Genomic DNA, 17860 nt, shown 5'->3' on the forward strand with positions numbered 1-17860 from the left:
TGATGTGCATGTTCATGAGGGAAATAAGTATTTGATCCCCCTTCACAAGACATGACTTAGTACTTGGTGACAAATCCCAGACGTTTCCTGTAGTTGGCCACCAGGTTTGCACACATCTCAGGAGGGATTTTGGCCCACTCCTCTGGGCAGATCCTCTCCAAGTCATTAAGGTTTGGTGGCTGAAAATCTGTGGAGGGAGCTGACCGTTTGAATTGCCAGTCGGATTAAGGTCTGGAGACTGGCTAGGCCACTCCAGGACCTTCTTGAGCCACTCCTTTGTTGTGTTGGCTGTGTGTTTTGGGTCATTGTCATGCTGGAACACCCATCCACGACCCATTTTCAATGCCCGGGGTGAGGGAAGAAGGTTCTCACCCAAGATTTGACGGTACATTTCCCCGTCCATCGTCCCTTTGATGCGGTGCAGTTGTCCTGTCCCCTTAGCAGAAAAACACCCCCAAAGCAGAATGTTTCCACCACCATGTTTGACAGTTAGGATGGTGTTCTTGGGGTCATAGACAGCATTCCTCCTCTTCCAAACACAGCGAGTTGAGTTGATGCCAAATAGCTCAATTTTGGTCTCATCTGACCACAACAAACACGGAAAGGTTTCTTCACAGTGAGAGCTGTGAAAATGTGGAATAGACTCCCTCAAGAGTTGGATCTGGCCAGCTCAGTGGATTGCTTCAAAAAAGTCCTGGATTCTTTCTTAGATACACAGAATATAACTGGATACTAACATTTATAGGTAAAGCTGATCCAGGGACTATCTGATTCTCTCTCAGGGGATCAGGAAGGAATTTTTTTCCCAGCAAATTGGATCATGCTTTGCTGGGTTTTTTTTTTTTGCCTTTCTCTGGATCAACTGTGGGTATAGGTTTATAACTTTTTTTTCAATGGTTGAACTGAATGGACTTTTGTCTTTTTTTCAGCCAGACTAACTATGTAACCTCAGACCTTACGGCAGCACATTGGCCAAGTCGTTAGCACTTCCACCTAACAGCACTAGGGGTGTCAGTTTAAATCCCAACCATGGCACTACCTGGCTGGAGTTTGCATTTTCTCCCTGTGCCTATGAGGGTTTCCTCCAACCCTCAAAAGACATGCTGGTAGATTATTTGGCTCCTGTCTAAATTGGCACTAGTATGTGTATGTATGATTGTGAGTTAGGGTCTTAAAATTGTAAGCTCCTTGAGGGCAGGGACTGATGTGAATGTACAACAGTTATGTAAATCGGCAGTGCTATATAAGTACCTGTAATATGTAAATAAAACAACAATCAACCTTGAGATCAGGACTTGGTAAATTCTTCTAAAACCTTACTTGCCCATAGGCTCATAAAAAAAAAAATCGAAAAGTATTGGAATGTAATTACAGTATATCTTGAAAAGCTCTGGATGGGGCTGGGTGTTACTGTGGGGGTAGATGGGGGTTCTGGAGGAGGTTAGGGGACTCTGTAGAAGATGTGGTGGCCTTGCAGGACATGAGGATTATGGCATGAGAAACTGAGGGGGATGGAGGTCTTTCGAGGGACTTGGAGTCTTTCTAGGAGGCTTAATGTAAAAATACTCCCCCAGTGGGTGGAAATTTAATGGCACAAAAAATACTTTACTTAAAATATAGTAACTTTTTTATGATAGTTTAAAACAAGCAGTTGTTTTGGTGTACATAATATGTTGTATTTAAAAAAGTTCACAGAGTAAGATTTGTATTGAATCACAGAGATACAATATACATATGCTTGTAAATAATTTTGCATTTGCAGAAAACATATAAATTATTCAATGCGCTATCATTCAGCAGGATTTCTGGCTACCAGGTGTCTTTCATACAGGTAACAAGCTGAGATTAGAAGCAGTCTCTTAAAGGGAGTGTTGCTAATCATTTTTTTTACCTGTATAAAAGACACCTGTCCACAGGAGCAATCAAACAATCAGATTCCAAACTCTCCACCATGGCAAAGACCAAAGAACTGTCTAAGGATGTCAGGGACAAGATTGTAGACCTACACAAGGTTGGACTGGGCTACCAAACTATCGCCAAGCAGCTTGGTGAGAAGGTGACAACAGTTGGTGCAATCATTTGCAAATGGAAGAAACACAAAACAACTGTTAGTCTCCCTAGGCCTGGTGCACCATGCAAGATCTCACCTCGTGGAGTGTCAATGATCATGAGAACAGTGAGGAATCATCCCAGAACTACACGTGAGGATCTTGTCAATGATCTCCAGGCAGCTGGGACCTCAGTCACCAAGAAAACAATTGGTAACACATTACGCTGACAAGGATTGAAATCCTGCAGTGCCCGCAAGGTCCCTCTGCTGAAGAAAGCACATGTCCAGGCCCCTGTGAAGTTTGCCACTGAACATCTGAATGATGCAGAGGAGGACTGGTTGAAAGTGTTGTGGTCAGATGAGACCAAAATTGAGCTCTTTGGCATCAATTCAACTCACCATGCTTGGAGGAGGAGGAATGCTGCCTATGACCCCAAGAACACCATCCCAACTGTCAAACATGGTGGTGGAAACATTCTACTTTGGGGGTGTTTTTCTGCTAAGGGGACAGGACAACTGCACCGCATCAAAGGGACGATGGACAGGGCAATGTACCATCAAATCTTGGGTGAGAACCTTTTTCAGGGCATTGAAAATGGGTCGTGGATGGGTGTTCCAGCATGACAATGACCCAAAACACACGGCCAAGGCAACAAAGGAAGCTCACGAAGCACATTAAGGTCCTGGAGTGGCCTAGCCAGTCTCCAGACCTTAATCCGATTGAAATTCTGTGGAGGGAGCTGAAAGTTCAAGTTGCCAAATGTCAGCCACAAAACCTTAATGACTTGGAGAGGATCTGCCAAGAGGAGTGGGCCAAAATCCCTCCTGAGATGCGTGCAAACCTGGGGGCCAACTACAGGAAACGTCTGACCTCTGTGATTCCCAACAACGGATTTGCCACCAAGTACTAAGTCGTGTTTTGTGAAGGGGATCAAATACTTATTTCCCTCATGAACATGCAAATCAGCGCATCATTTGTTAGACAGAATAGCAACAAAAAAATTCAAAAGAAATGCATGTCTGTGTCGCAATACACCTACCATTCGATTTTTAGACTGATCATTTCTTTGTGAGTGGGCAAACATTCAAAATCAGCAGGGGATCAAATACTTATTTCCTTTACTGTATATAAATCTTTCGTTATCACTTAAAGGATCACAAGCAGGAGGAAAGAGGTCTTGATTCCCCTATAAAGATCTTTAGCTATCACTAGAGGGATCACCAGCAGGAATTAAAAGGTTCTGATTCTTCTATATAAATCTTTAATTATCACTTGAAGGATCACTGGCAGGAGGAAGGAGGTCCTGATTTCCCTATAAATATCTTCAGCTATCACTAGGGGTGTCACCAGCAGCAAAAAGAAGGTCCTGATTCTTTTATATAGATCTTTAGTTCAACATAATTTAGAATACCGTGTCCAGTTCTGGAGACCTCACTAACAAAAAAAATATTGATAGGATAGTACGAGTCCAGACACAGGCAAATATTTACCTCAGTCCAGAAGTTCTCCACCTGGAGAGGCTGAATCAGGCAGGAAGGTAGAGAATCTTCATTCTTTTGTCACGAACAGCAGGATAGTTGTCTCAGGAGGACAAGAAAAGGAAGCTGTGTGGCGGGGAATCCCTCCTTTTTATTTGAAGAAAAAAAAAATGGTGAGAGGTCGGAGCAAAGAAACATAACAGGAGAGACTTCAGGTACAGTCTTGAGAAAATAAAGAAAAGGTGGGGGGGGACTTTGATTGAACCCTTTGATACATTAAGGGTGTGGATAAGTTTCAGGACGGCAGTATTTTCAATATAAAGCTAAGATCAAGGACACGAGGACATTCCCAGAAATAGCAAGAGGAAAGTTCAAACCTAGCCAAATGATCAAATTTGATGGACCATTTGGTCTTTTTCTGCTGTCGCTGTTCTTTGTTTCTATCATTATTTGTGTTGGGGAGATTTATGGAAGTCATGATGTGCAGAATAAAGTAAAAACAAGATATGAACATTTTTGTTTCAATTTTTTTATTTACAATAATTGCCAAGAAAAAAAAGTGTTTTATTTACGAATAAAATTACGTTATAATCTCATAAAAAGTTTTCTGTAAAGGATCAAAATCTAGTAAAATAATCATTAGTTGACATTTTCTTAAAAGAGGTACCACTAGTAATCGAGAGAGCAGGAGTTTGGCTGGAAGAAATTAAAATGGATCTCCGGTCAGGAATTGATTTGTTCAGGACAGAGGATGTAAGGGGTATGGCCGCTGTCAGGATTTTAATGCTTTTGTCCCTACTGAGATTTCCCACACATTTACTGTCAGTAACATAAAAGGAAAAAAAAATAATCTCTCCTGTAAAGAAACCGACAATAATATAAACCTGATGACACTTTTTCCTTGCTCTATCCAAAAGTAAAAAAAAAAGTTAAACATTTGGTTGGAGTTCCATTTAAAAAAAACCTAAAAACTTGTCTTTTTTTAAACAAAACATAAAAAATCAATACCATGGAAAATGATTAAAGGAAAGAATAATAATATGAGAATAATTTTAAGCAGCAGTAGACAGGGGCTCCTAGAAACTGAACAACAGCTTTTTCTACTTGTAATAATCTGATAGATAATGGATTCTGATTGGCTGCCATGAGTTTCTGTACCAGCTTATTAACAGGTCAGTGTGTCCAAACCTTCAGTTTTGGATGGATCCACCACTAAGATCAGTAAACCTGGTTCCCCAGCTCCATATATCTTCTACAGGTATTGCAATGGAAGGTCTCACTCTCGCTGTTCTACATTTTAACTTCTTTAACCCCTTGGCGCTGGCGCCTCCCGGCCTTTAAGGGTTCCAGAAGCTGGGAGGCAGGGTGGGGTTTTAGGGTCATGTGACAGCGAATCACGGCGGTCACATGATCAGGAAAGGTCCCGATCGAAAGAGGAGATCGGGACCTTTCCGTGAGTACTGGACATGTGTGCTGGGGGCACGCAGGGTGTGAGCTCTTAGCACATGTGTTTTTTTTAATAGAACGCAAATGTGCGGCCTCTCAGCGTCTAGGCCCAAATGCCGGGAGGCCTCATATTTGCGTTCGGCCGGCATCAAGAGGTTAACAGTATTGTAAATAAAGCTTGATTACTTTCTAGGAAAGAATTTAAGCAAATCCTGTATTTTGTAAAGCATAATAATGGCAGAAGGATACACACCACCCAAAAGTGATACATTTCTTTTGAAATGAAAAAGCTCTTCAGTAAAGCCCTCATGCACACGGGACATTTTGATAATGCTGGTAACATTAGCTGTGTAAAGTCACGTTAAAAAGTTTTAGCATTTAGCTGTGTTTTACCACGATTAGCAACGTTTTCCTGCATTTGTTTTTTTTTTACCAAATAATAAAAATGTTTTTGGTCAAAAAAAGTCCCAAAACACCAGTTTGCGGCGTTTTACTGCATTTTGCAGCATTAGAGCATTTTTACAGCTCAAAAACTCTTCTAGAAACCCACTAGTCCTGGGTTTTCATTCCAGCCAAAAAACGTTGATTACAATCTAAGTGTGCATGGACACATAGGATAACATGCTGGGGGGTTTACTGGCTGTAGAAAAAAATGTGAAAAGCCAAAAATAGCCGCTGTAAAAACGTCATGAGGGCTACAAGTGCATGTTTCTGTCTAGGGGAAGGTGAAAGCGTCACTTACTCAATTCTCCGCAGTTGGCACTCCCCCATGATCTGGCAATGGACTTTCCCTTGGTGTCCTCACATCCAATGTACCTATGTACATGCTATGTACCCTGCATCAGTCTTGATGATGTCAGAGGACCATAACCTGAGTGCAGGAGGCTGAGGGGAGGGGGTCTAGCAATGCTGAGGAGCCAGCAGGAGTGGAGGATCAGGTAAGTAGAAAGTACTTTACGAGATGAACCTTGCGGTGCAGGTGCAGCCCCACTGCAATGGAGGAGTTTCATCAGTCCTGGAGTTCAGCTTTAGGTCAGCAAAATTGCCATTTCCAGTGTGTACATGCTAAAGTAGACTTGGACTCCATTCACACTTCTTTGACTTGTCATGCGACTTTGGACATCACAGTTTCATGACAAGTCCTACCCCATGATCTTCAAAGATAACCATTCATATATGTGTGACTTAAAGTCGCAGCAACATCACAGTAGTGTACTGCTTTGGTCTGACTTTCATGCAACTTGAGGGCCACAGACTTCAATGATAAACCTCAAAAATCACATGAAAGTCGCAGCTGAATGTTATACATGCGACAGTTGCACAACAGTTGTCCATTATCATTGGACAAAGCAAAAATTACGCCCATCCAAAGTTGCATTCCAAAGTCATGTGACTTTAGACTCATATAAGTGAGAATGGAGCCTAAAAGTAAAAGAACAGGAATAGTTGTGGCTAAGAAGCAGACGACGTGAACACAGCAGCTAGCTGGACTCTATGGAACCCCACTCCTAGAAATCAATATTTATTTACTATTCTTTAATTGGCAGAACTAGAAGGAAGCTGTGGACTTCAGGTCTGTTTTGAGTCTACCATTGTTTAACTATGAAAATAGCTTGCTACTGTACAATGTAAAATGACTTAGGGCTCTGCTAAATATTAGTGTAGCCCAGGACCAGTCCTTTAAGGCCTCTTCTACACTGCTGCCTAAAATCTGCATTTTAAAGCATACAGGCATTTTTAATTTACTGATGTAAATGCTGACCATTGATTTCAATGTACCTGTACACACAGACATGTAAACGTGCTGCAAGTTCAGTAAAAAAAAAAAAAAAAAAACAGAAATCTGGGTTGTCAGTCAGTATTTTATGTGAGTACAATACACCCCTCAATGCAACACAAAAAAAATTGCATTCTGGGAGCCAACTTTAGCAAATGAAGCATATTACGCAATTTCAAAACTTTTCTCCATTTGACTAAGGTATGCTGCACACCAATGCGTTTTTAGTGCTTTTTGCAGAAACACAGTCCATGTAACATGGCTTCCTATGGGACATGTTCAGCTTTATGCTTTTTTGAGACGCTGCATTTTTGGAAAGGGCCAGGGACTTTTTTTAAAATGCAAAATGTTGTGTTTTTGGTTCAACAGACTTTAATGGAGATGCTGAAGAAAATGCATGTAGTGCGTTTTTATGCGTTTTGCATTTTTAATCTGCCCAGCAACAAGTTGGCCCCCCTCCAAAAAAACGCAAACATCAAAAGCGCGTCAAAAGCACCCATGAAAATAATGCTGTGCAAAAAGCACAATACGTAAACTGCATTGGTGTGAACCAGGTTTAAAGAATAAAAGGCTTCCAAAGAGGTGAACCCAAGTGGCCATCCGTTCTTCTGCTTGTACACAAACCCCCACCCCTTTCCCTGCACACAGCTTGGTCCCAAAGACACCAATGTCACCGTCTTGGAAGAAGAAATCTGGAACCAGCCAAGAGGAAATACAATGGCCTTTCCGTCAAGTTAGGGAACAGCAGGTGGAATGAAAACAGATGAACTCCATTGTTGGCTCTAGGTCTGGTATAAGTCCCGCCCACCCCCCCAACTAAAAAGAGCCCAACCTGGCTCCATAACCATGTGCATAATTTGGCAAATCAACAGACATATTATTCAGTCGCACTCATACAAAGAGCACCAAGACTGTCCCACCAAATTTGGGACAGTTGAGGTCTTGAGTAGACTGTGGGTGGGACATGGTTCTCCAGGGCTGAGATGAACGGATGACAACCTACAGACAAAAGAGAACATCCGGGGCAAGCTGGATTTGTAGCATGACCACAAGTGGTCTGTAGACTGGATTGGTCTACCCAAAGCTGGAGGAACCATTTCACTGATTCTTTTTTTTTTGTTGCAGTCTCCAAAATGTCTCAAGCTCTTCTACATCTCTATAAAGCAGTTAGATACTTTGCAAGAAATGTTCATTACCTAACCTTTTCTGTTACAGTTATGCCCATGAGGAATTGTTCAAATTTCCATTCTTTAAGACATTTCTGGGTTATTAAAAATAGAAGTCTGCTTTTAAGGCTGAAATAGTCAATGTGTGCGCTGAAAAATAGGATGTTTACGTGTCCAGCAACTCCATGTCCAAGCAGGCAACTATCCACGCCGAGAGTACCCAGGAAGCTGGATTGTATAAAACACCAAATCTGTAGGTACAGGTAAGCAGCATTACCAGACAATGTCTATTATAAAAGACGATATTATAGTTATGATAGCAAACGATGTTTTTTTACACTGATGCTTTATACATATTTTACAAATAAACATTTAAAGTGATTCTAAAGCCCTAAGGGAGTTTTCACTTTAATCCATGGCTTGAAAAATTTGCTTTTAATCTTGGAGCCAGCTAAAAAAATTAGCGTAGTGTGCGTTGTCAGCACCTGAGGCAAGGCAACTTTTGGGCGACGCGCTGCACGTGATGCGATTTGGAAAAACCGCACCTTGTTTTTGGCACCACTGAAAATAATGGCACTTGAACCTGCGTTTTCTGATCACAGCGATTCTGCTCTCTCCGAGGTGTGAATGGAGCTTCCCTGGTTCACACGATTCTGGATGCATATTCAGACTCACATGACAGGCTAGATATTATATGTTCCTATTGAGGTGATTCACGTGGATGCGATTCACACACGTTCTGTTTTGAGTGCCATTATGATAAGGGTACTGTGTGTTTGTAGTGGTGCGTTCCAGAATCGCAAGAGTAGAGTGGCATCCGGAGATAAGTGTTCACATAGGATTGGTATTGATAGGAGTTTTTGCAATGAAGGCGTTTAGGCGTTTTTGCATTGAAGTCTATGGGAGGCAGTGTGTGAACCCAGGAGCAATTTCTAGTCGCCATGGCGACCTGGGGTATTTTGAGCCCTGCCCTAATGCATTCTATGAATTAAGGTGAAAAACCTTTTTGCTGCACAATCCCCCCAGCGTCCCCTTCTTCTTACCTGAGCTTGATCCGATCCTGATATGTGCATGAGAGTATCAGCTCTTGCCACTGTCTCCCTCCTCCCTGGGCAGACTGATAGCAGTGGGAAGCATTGGCTCCTGCTGCTGTCAATTAAATTCTGTGCCAAGGGGGTGGGGCTCAGCCACCCGCTGTCAATGGATGCAGACAGGGCAGCTCAGGTGCGAGCTGCACGGGTGGCCCCATAGAAAGTGGCCTTCCATGGGGGCACCCGCTGAAGAAGAGGGGCCAGGAGCATCGGCGTGGGGACCCCAGAAGAAGAGGATTAGGGCTGCTCTGTGCAAAGCGATTGAAAGAAAGCCCAGCACTAGCTGTCTACTGTCTCACTCTACCTGAACTTCCATAGAAGCCATATACAGTATGCTCAGCAGAATAGGACAGAATACGACTCATTTAACATCTCAGGGTATTTACAAGTATGTGAGGCCCTTTTGGGAAAGAGGGGGGAAGCAGCCCAGGGTTCCACCCGCCGGTTGCAAGTTGCGAATATGACATGTTCCATTGCTACACTATAAAGGCACCTAATGGAAATATGTGCTGATAATTTGTATTTTTTATTCCTCAATATCCTGTAATAACAATTAAGATAAATACTATTTTATAGTACACCCTTGAACTATTTCTGCCTTGACATTTGTTCTAAAGTGCAGTTATCTTTTGATGGTACAATCCAGTCAAACACACATATATTGAAGAGCATGCATACATACATACATACACACATACATACATACATACATACTCAGGAGAGTTGGTCGGATACTGGGAAGTATTTAAACATCAGAATAAGACTGGAACATTCAGAAGAAAACCAAGCCCTAAGTGTTACAATGTGAATAATACTTGTGACAACCAGTGAGGTTCCACCTTACATATGAAACTGACAACAGGTCCACTTGTCCTCCAGCTTTTATACTTCATTCCCATGCAGAGTTGAAGACCACTGTCCAGACATCACAGCTGCCATGAAATCTTGACTTTTTTCCATCTCTTCATCTGCTTATTGCTCTCTAATATAATATTTGTACACGCACACACACACATAGCATTCAAAATTGTAACATTGATCTATATTTGATCACCTTTGCTGCCTGTGGTAAAACCACGGGGTTGAGCCACGTTTTGGCTGTTCCTGAACTGCTCCCCCTTGTGCTGCAAAGGCACCGTTCAGGAATGTATACATGCTGTGCCTTGCGGTAGGAATTATACCCAGTTATGTTTGGTGGGCACTACCTCCCACAAACTCAACCCATTTAAATGAATGGGGCTGCACTGCATCTGCACGTGGTTATGGCGTGGTAGTACAGCATTTAGAGAGTAAAACAGGCAGTGAGGAAGCCATACAACACCCCCTCACCATCTGCCGAATAGTGTACACTAGCCCTTATAAACACTGTGTTTGATCTGCTTTGCCTGCAACATGAACAGCCCTCAACAAAGCCTGCTGCATCCACAGAAACATGAAGCAGGTTCAATGTTGTGCTTAGGTGAGGGTGGGGCACTGAGCAGGGTCTTATCATCTATTCCCTATGCTCCTGAAGATAACAATGTGCTGGTGGCAGAGGAGCTAGGTGTGCCTGTCCTCTTAAGAGGGTATCAACAGTGCCAACATTTAAGCAGTTACAGCAAGAGTGACAACACTACAGAGATATCACTGCAGAAGAAAGAGTGTTGTCACACTATCAAAGGAAGTTCCCATCCAGTTATTACGCTGGTATCTACAAAATGTTCCAGGGGGTACTTAGAAAACCAGAGAACTCAGTCCTATTGATATGGGCAGCCTACGTCACACGGGGTCATGTAGAATGATGATATATCTTCTTGTAGACTTGTATTTTAAGCATGCTGCAAGCGCATGTCAAATGCAGAAAGTCCATCTACATGAGCCCTTATGGAGCTGGCAGAGTGGTGTGGTGATGTTCGCGTGGTGATGGCCGTGTGATGATGGTGGTGTGATGATGGCGGTGTGATGAAGGTGGTGTGGTGATGGCCGTGTGATGGTGATGGCCGTGTGATGGTGGTGGTGTGGTGATGGCCGTGTGATGGTGGTGGTGTGGTGATGGCCGTGTGATGGTGGTGGTGTGGTGATGGCCGTGTGATGGTGGTGGTGTGGTGATGGCCGTGTGATGATGGCCGTGTGATGAAAGTGGTGTGGTGATGGCCATGTGATGGCGGTGGTGTGGTGATGGCCGTGTGATGGCGGTGGTGTGGTGATGGCCGCGTGATGGCGGTGGTGTGGTGATGGCCGTGTGATGGCGGTGGTGTGGTGATGGCCGTGTGATGGTGGTGTGATGGCCGTGTGATGAAGGTGGTGTGGTGATGGCCGTGTGATGATAGCGGTGTGGTGATGGCCGTGTGATGATGGCAGTGTGGTGATGGCTGTGTGATGGTGGTATGGTGATGGCCGTGTGATGAAGGTGGTGTGGTGATGGCCGTGTGATGAAGGCGGTGTGGTGATGGCCGTGTGATGATGGCCGTGTGATGATGGCGGTGTGGTGATGGCTGTGTGATGGTGGTGTTGTGGTGATGGCCGTGTGATGATGGTGGTATGGTGATGGCCGTGTGATGAAGGTGGTGTGGTGATGGCGGTGGTGTGGTGATGGCGGTGGTGTGGTGATGGCCGTGTGATGATATTTTTCAACATCCTGTTCATTAATCTTATAGAATATAACTACCAACTGTGATTATGTTGCCTTCTTTTGCCCAACATGGCACCTTACATAGGGCAACAGCTGCACAGCAACATGACAAAACCAACTCCCTTTGCTCTGTCTGGGCTGGTGTACTTTGAAAATTTAAAAAAAAAAACGGGCAGACTCGATGGACCACTCAGTCTTTTTCTGCCGTCACTTTTCTATGTTTCTATGAGATAGACTGCTGCGTTTGTTACTAGGAGCTCCTCTATGTAATGCATATATAATGTATGTTTTTTGTTTTGGCTATAGTGGTCCTTAAAGGCCCTATGTAAAAGTGTATATATATACAAAACTTGACCTTAGTGTTGGATAAAGTAGGGAAGGGTTTAAACCCCATCAGTTTATTTTCTGCTGTCTGTGTCCTATTGGGGGATTTCCCTTCACTTCCTGTGCCAGTTGACACAACAAGAAGTAAGAGTAAATCCCCAAAAAGTGAGGGGTAGCTTTGGTGGGATTCCAGTGTGATTTTCGCCCCATAAAATATACATAACTCATCAAATTAGCACAGGAACCTTTTCCAAAATTGCTCCACGGGGAGTTACACTGGTGTGAACAGAAACCATTAAAAACAATGTAATTTCCATTGTCATGCAATTCTGTGAGACTCTAGTCACATCTGAAATTGTGTGAACCAGGCCTTATCCTCACTTCTTGTTATGGTGATATTTTGGATTTCCTATCACTTTAGGCAGATAAACTACCAATCGGGAACACAGGCAGTAATAAAATAAGGCTTCTAATCCTTCCCGACACTCTCCAAGTATGAATAAGTTTTGGGTATACATACACTTTATTTTCCAAAACAGAAGATTTCGTATAAAGATTAGCACTAGGATCACACAAACGCCATTGGCTCTTCCCATCCAAACAGACTGCTAAAAAACTATGAACATTCTGTGCTTCTGTCAGACATAAAGTGCATCAGAGTAACACAGATCTATCAATCGTATACAACAGATTTAGTGCGAGCCTCTTCTATCGGGTTCATGAGACTGCTGGCATTAGTTTGTCCTTGAATAGAATGGCCTCCATTAGCCCTATCGCCTCCACTGGTACAGCATGTGGTGCTAAGGGACATGCCGTCAACAGTCTCGTGTGTGTGTTTTCAGGTGCCGTCATGCCACCAGTCCAAGTCGTGTGATCTTGGCAGAGAGGAAGGAATGAATGATGAATACGATGGGTTTTGGGCAACACTGGAGATCCAACTGCTGTGGAGACATAAGAAAGGTGGTTATGCAAAGCCAAATGGTTGTGTGACTTCAGTTTATGTCAAAGATTCTGTTCAGGACAAAAGCAAGAAAAAAAAAAAAAAAAAAAAAAAAAGGAGGATCCTCATCCTACTTCCAATGAGTCCACAAAGAAAATATGCTCTACCACAGATGTACCTGGGAGACTGAGAACCGATGCACTTGGCCCAAATGCCTTTGAAATGGAGCAATAATTCTCTGATACAAAGAATCTGTAGTAACATCCATTGGAACAATCCTTTATTGGTTACATATCAGAATACAGCAGTGACAATCTAACGTGTTTCGGCTGATGCCCTACTCATACATAGAAAGGCTTCAGACGAAACACGTTAGATTGTCACTGCTGTATCCTGATATGTAGCCAAAACAAAATTGTTCCAATGGATGTTACTGAGTAGCAGGCTTAATTGCATCAGAAAATGTCTTCCAATGAGTACCTGTCATCACTGTAAAGTCTACCTGAAGGTATGTTTTGACATGATAGGTTCTCTCCCTAGTAGCTAATAACTATCATAGAATGAAATCAGCAACCCAACTATGAGATAAGTCACACATGCAACATATTGGGGCTGATTTACTAAAACTTGAGAGTGCAAAATCTGGTGCAGCTCTGCATAGTAGCCAACCGGCTTCTAACTTCAGCTTGCTCAATTAACCACTTGCAATTCCAATTCTGGCCTTTTTCTCCTACATGTAAAAAAACATTACTCAGAACCCCCAAACATACATACATATATATATATATATACACAGAATTTAAAGGCAAAAAACCCCCACAATATGTAACCCAAATTTTTGGTAAAATATAAAAGATGGTGTTACACCGAGTAAATGGATACCAAACGTGTCAAAATTTAAAATTATTCGCTGAGGGCCACTTCTGCTTTCCCATATCAGACATCTGCCTTTGAACGGCTTTGCCAGCAGCGTCCGGGCGCCCCGGGCCTTATCTCCCTTCTTTACGCAGCTTTGAACAGATGCTCGTCGCACACTTCTCTTTCATATGTAGTTCAGTGGGAACGCGACCTGGGAATGGCTGTGGATCCGGAGGACTGGAATAAAGCCTGGTCCCTCATAGCTAAATGTTCGTTTAATACGACCACGCTGGAAGCAGCCTATAAGGTATTGTTTCGTTGGTATTGGGTGCCGGCTCGTTTGGCCCAGGCTAACCCTGCCTGTAGTGATCGATGTTTTCGGGGTTGTGGCCATCGTGGCGATGTACTGCATATCTGGTGGTCATGCCCGAGGTTGGTTCGTTTTTGGTCTCGTGTGTTTGGCCTCCTTTTCACTTTGTTTCATCTCTCCATACGCCGGGATGCTCGGTATGCTTTGCTTCATTGCCCCATACCGGGCCTCTTGGCTCGTCAGCAGCGGTTGGCTTCCTATTTGTTTTTATCGGCCACTAGGACAATTGCCCAGGCCTGGAAGAGTCCGTTTGTACTTTTTCAGGGGGTGCGGGATCGTATGACTACTATGATGCTCAATGAACAGATGTCGAGTATATGCAACGACTCTCCACATAAATTTTTGAAAATATGGGAGCCATGGTTGCAATATGCCTTTCCCACGCTCCCCCCGGCCAGTGTAGGGAGGTGATGGAGTTTTGTATTGGCGCTCATGGACCCTTGCTCTCTGGTGTGTGTGTTTTTTTTTTTTTTCTCTTTCTTTCTTCTCTGCTTTTCTTCTTTCCTTTTCTGTTTGTTTTGATGTGACAGTGGACAGCTGTCTTTAGTTGCGATAATCTGAGTTTCACTGATGTTATTGTTACCTATGTGCCATTGATAGCCCCTACGTGGGCATACGTTTTGCCTTATTGGAATTAGAGCGTTGTCTGCTCTATTATGCATTTTCTATCGGTGCAATTGATAGCCCCTGCGTGGGCGTGTTTTGTTGCCTCTGTTTTATACTGTTTAAAATTAATAAAAACCATTGAAATACAAAAAAAAAAAAAAATTTAAAATTATGCACACTCGTGAAATGGCACCAAACTACGTCTACGGTACTTCAAAATCTCCATAGGCAACGCTTTAAAATTTTTTACAGGGTACCAGTTTAGAGTTACAGAGGTGGTCCAGTGCTAGAATTATTGCTCTTGCTATATTAATCTTGACAATACCTCACATGTTGCATGAACACCGTTTACATATGCGGGCCCGACCTGCGTGCGAGCACAAAAGGATGGAGGTGCTGTAAATTTGTAATTTTTCACTTTCCCATGTTTTTTTTTTAATCACTTTTACTCCTATTACAAATAAAGAATAAGGCATTACAGGTCCTATTTATGGTGAAATCTGGGGTCTATAAGACCCCAAATCTCTATGCTGGAAAGCATGAGATTTAAAAAAAAAAAAAAATCGTTCTTTGCTTTCCAGGAAAAAAAAATGCCAGTGTTTACATTTGCCAGAGCTGGAAGTGACATCGTTATGGGGGTGGTGAAGGGATGTCCCCTCCCACTGCCTGTAAAAGCAATCCAGCAGCTAATGAGTCTCTAGGGTGGCTTTTACACAAGAACGAATCACTGGCTAAAAAAAGAAAAAAAAAAAAGATATCTGGATGATGCTTGTAGCTGCAAGCATCATCCAGCTATCATCCAGATATCACCATTGAAACCCGAGGACATCATGGGAAGTGGTTAAGCTTTGACATTAAAAACTGGAAGTTCGGTGGTTTCTATGCAGAGCTGCAACAGATTTTTATGCTCCAGTTTTAGTAAATCAACCCCATTTTTTCAATGTAGGTTCATTTCTAGTCATAAACTTTTGACATAAAAAGAATTAAGTCAAAGCATATATCGTTAATCTTGAAATAGTGCCCCATTGTTTATTAAAATGATCACAGCACAGCAGTAAAGGTGCAACAATATTGGGGCCATGCTGCACCCCTTCGTCAGGCCTGTAGGAATTCTCCTTGGCCCAGAAACCTTGCACCTTTACTACTGTGATGTGATCAGTCTAATAAACAATTGGATGCTATTCCAAAGATCCATGGTGTGCTGGCGATATATACTTTGACTTTTGGTGCAACCAGTTTCCAGGTGGTAGTTGCTTCAGCACCTGCTTACTTACCATTTCCAGGAACATGTGAGATGGGAATATTATCCATGAAAGGATCAGCAAGTCACAGGTGCTGTGCTACACTAGTAAACTAGATATAAACCCAGAAACACTGATGCTCGTGACCATCTTTACTGGAAAGTGGTGAGAAATCCAAAATTTTGAGTTGCCACTGGAACAGAAATAGAGGTATATTCTTCCACTAGGAAAGCTTGTTCTGGTGACAACTGTCTAAGAGGGGATTTTCCTTACTTTGGACACAGTAGGAAGTGATAGAAAATCTCTCCACAGAACAGAAAGTGAAGATACATCTCCCTAATGGAACACAAAAGGGAAAAAAAGGTTTTAACAATTCCTTACTGTACCAGAAACTAAAAGGAAAACATTTTGGCTGTAGACACTTTAAAGCCCAACTAGGGGCACAATTAGCCTACAAGGCAGTTTTGCCTCAAATCCTTCTGGTGAACACTTCCTTCTACATCCTGCAAATCCTCTAGTGTTGTACATGCTGGGAGAAGTATAGCTCCAGGAGTACGTGCTGCGAGTCTCATAGAACCCAGCGCTGCCAGCACATCTCCACCGCACTCTTCTCTTGGCCATTTTGCGAATGGCCAGGAGCAGCCTTTGCTGCAATTGCAATCCAATACAGGCCTTGTCACTTGTAAAATGTAGTGCTTGACAACTCCCATCTACATAAGACCTTGGCATTAGCTGGACCTCTCTATGGATTTCTATTTTTGTGCAATCTGGACCTTATCTATGCCCCTCGTCCCGCGGCATCTTGTGCCTGAAACACAGTGAGAGGAACAAATGTCATTCCTCCCACCGTGTGACATCGGAAACCGGAAGCAACAAGGATTTCATCACTTCCAGTTTCGGCCTCATGTAAACAAGTCATTACCAGCTTGTACAAGCATCAGATAAAACCGATCTTGGTTGAATCAGATGCTTTGAAATCTAGAGGAGAGATCTGGGGTCTAATCGACCCCAGATCTCTCCATAAAGAGGACCTGTCATGGCCCATGCTATCACAAGGGTTGTTGTTCATCCCTTATGACAGCAATAAAAGTGATACAAAAAAATTAGTTACAGTGTAAAAAAAAAAATCTAATAAAATTAATAATTAAAAAAAGAATAAAAGAAAGTGCCCCGTCCCACTGTGCAAAGGCGAATGCACGCGTTGGTCCCACACACATATGTAAATAGCGATTGCACGACACGTGAGGTATCGCCATGAGCATCAGAGCGAGAGCAATAATTCCAGCACCAGACCTCCTATGTAACTCTAAACTGGAAAGCTGTAATGGCTTTTAAAGAGTCGCCTTCCACGGGCATATGCAATTTTAAAGCATGACATGTTTGGTATCTATTTACTCGACGTAACATAACCTGCAAAATCGCAGTGCAAATACTGTGTAACATAAAAAATTGCAACACCCACCATTTTATTCTCTAGGGCCTCGGCTTCAAAATATGTAATGTTTGGGGGGGTTCTAAGTAATTTTCTAGCAAAAAATGCAGATGTTTACATGTATGTGAGAAGTGTCAAAATTGGCCTGGGGGGAAGTGGTTAAGTCTACTGTACAATTCTATTAATGACACATTAATCTATATTATTATTTTATTTATTGATTTATAAGGTGCCATCATATCCCATGGCACTGGGCAAAGTAGAGAGGGTAGTAAAGAAAATATTATACATAAAATGTTCCAAAGACAAGTACCTATTTTGTTCAGCTAAATGTAATAATAAGAAGAAACAATAGAATACAGTTGTGCTCATATGAGCTTACAGTCTAGAGACACAAGACTTTGAAACAATAAAGGAGGTCAGAAAGGTGTATCCAAGGTGACAGAGGGGTTTATTTACTAAAGTTGGA

The 17860-nt window shown here is 42.6% G+C and overlaps 1 protein-coding gene across 1 annotated transcript in view; it reads right to left on the reverse strand.

Annotated features, from left to right (window-relative positions):
* Window positions 1-4042: 4042 nt before the first annotated feature.
* The window catches only part of SNTB1 (syntrophin beta 1), a 232644-nt gene continuing 218826 nt past the window's right edge, over window positions 4043-17860 (reverse strand). The window contains exon 7 of the mRNA XM_089677546.1: window positions 4043-12885. Within this exon, the coding sequence (XP_089533672.1) occupies window positions 12793-12885 (93 nt within the window). The 3' untranslated portion in view covers window positions 4043-12792. The remainder of the gene's footprint in view (window positions 12886-17860) is intronic.

This window comes from Staurois parvus, unplaced genomic scaffold, assembly GCF_062004578.1.
Source record: "Staurois parvus isolate SC_StPar_1 unplaced genomic scaffold, SC_StPar_1.0 ptg000187l, whole genome shotgun sequence".
Taxonomy (NCBI): Eukaryota; Metazoa; Chordata; class Amphibia; order Anura; family Ranidae; genus Staurois; species Staurois parvus.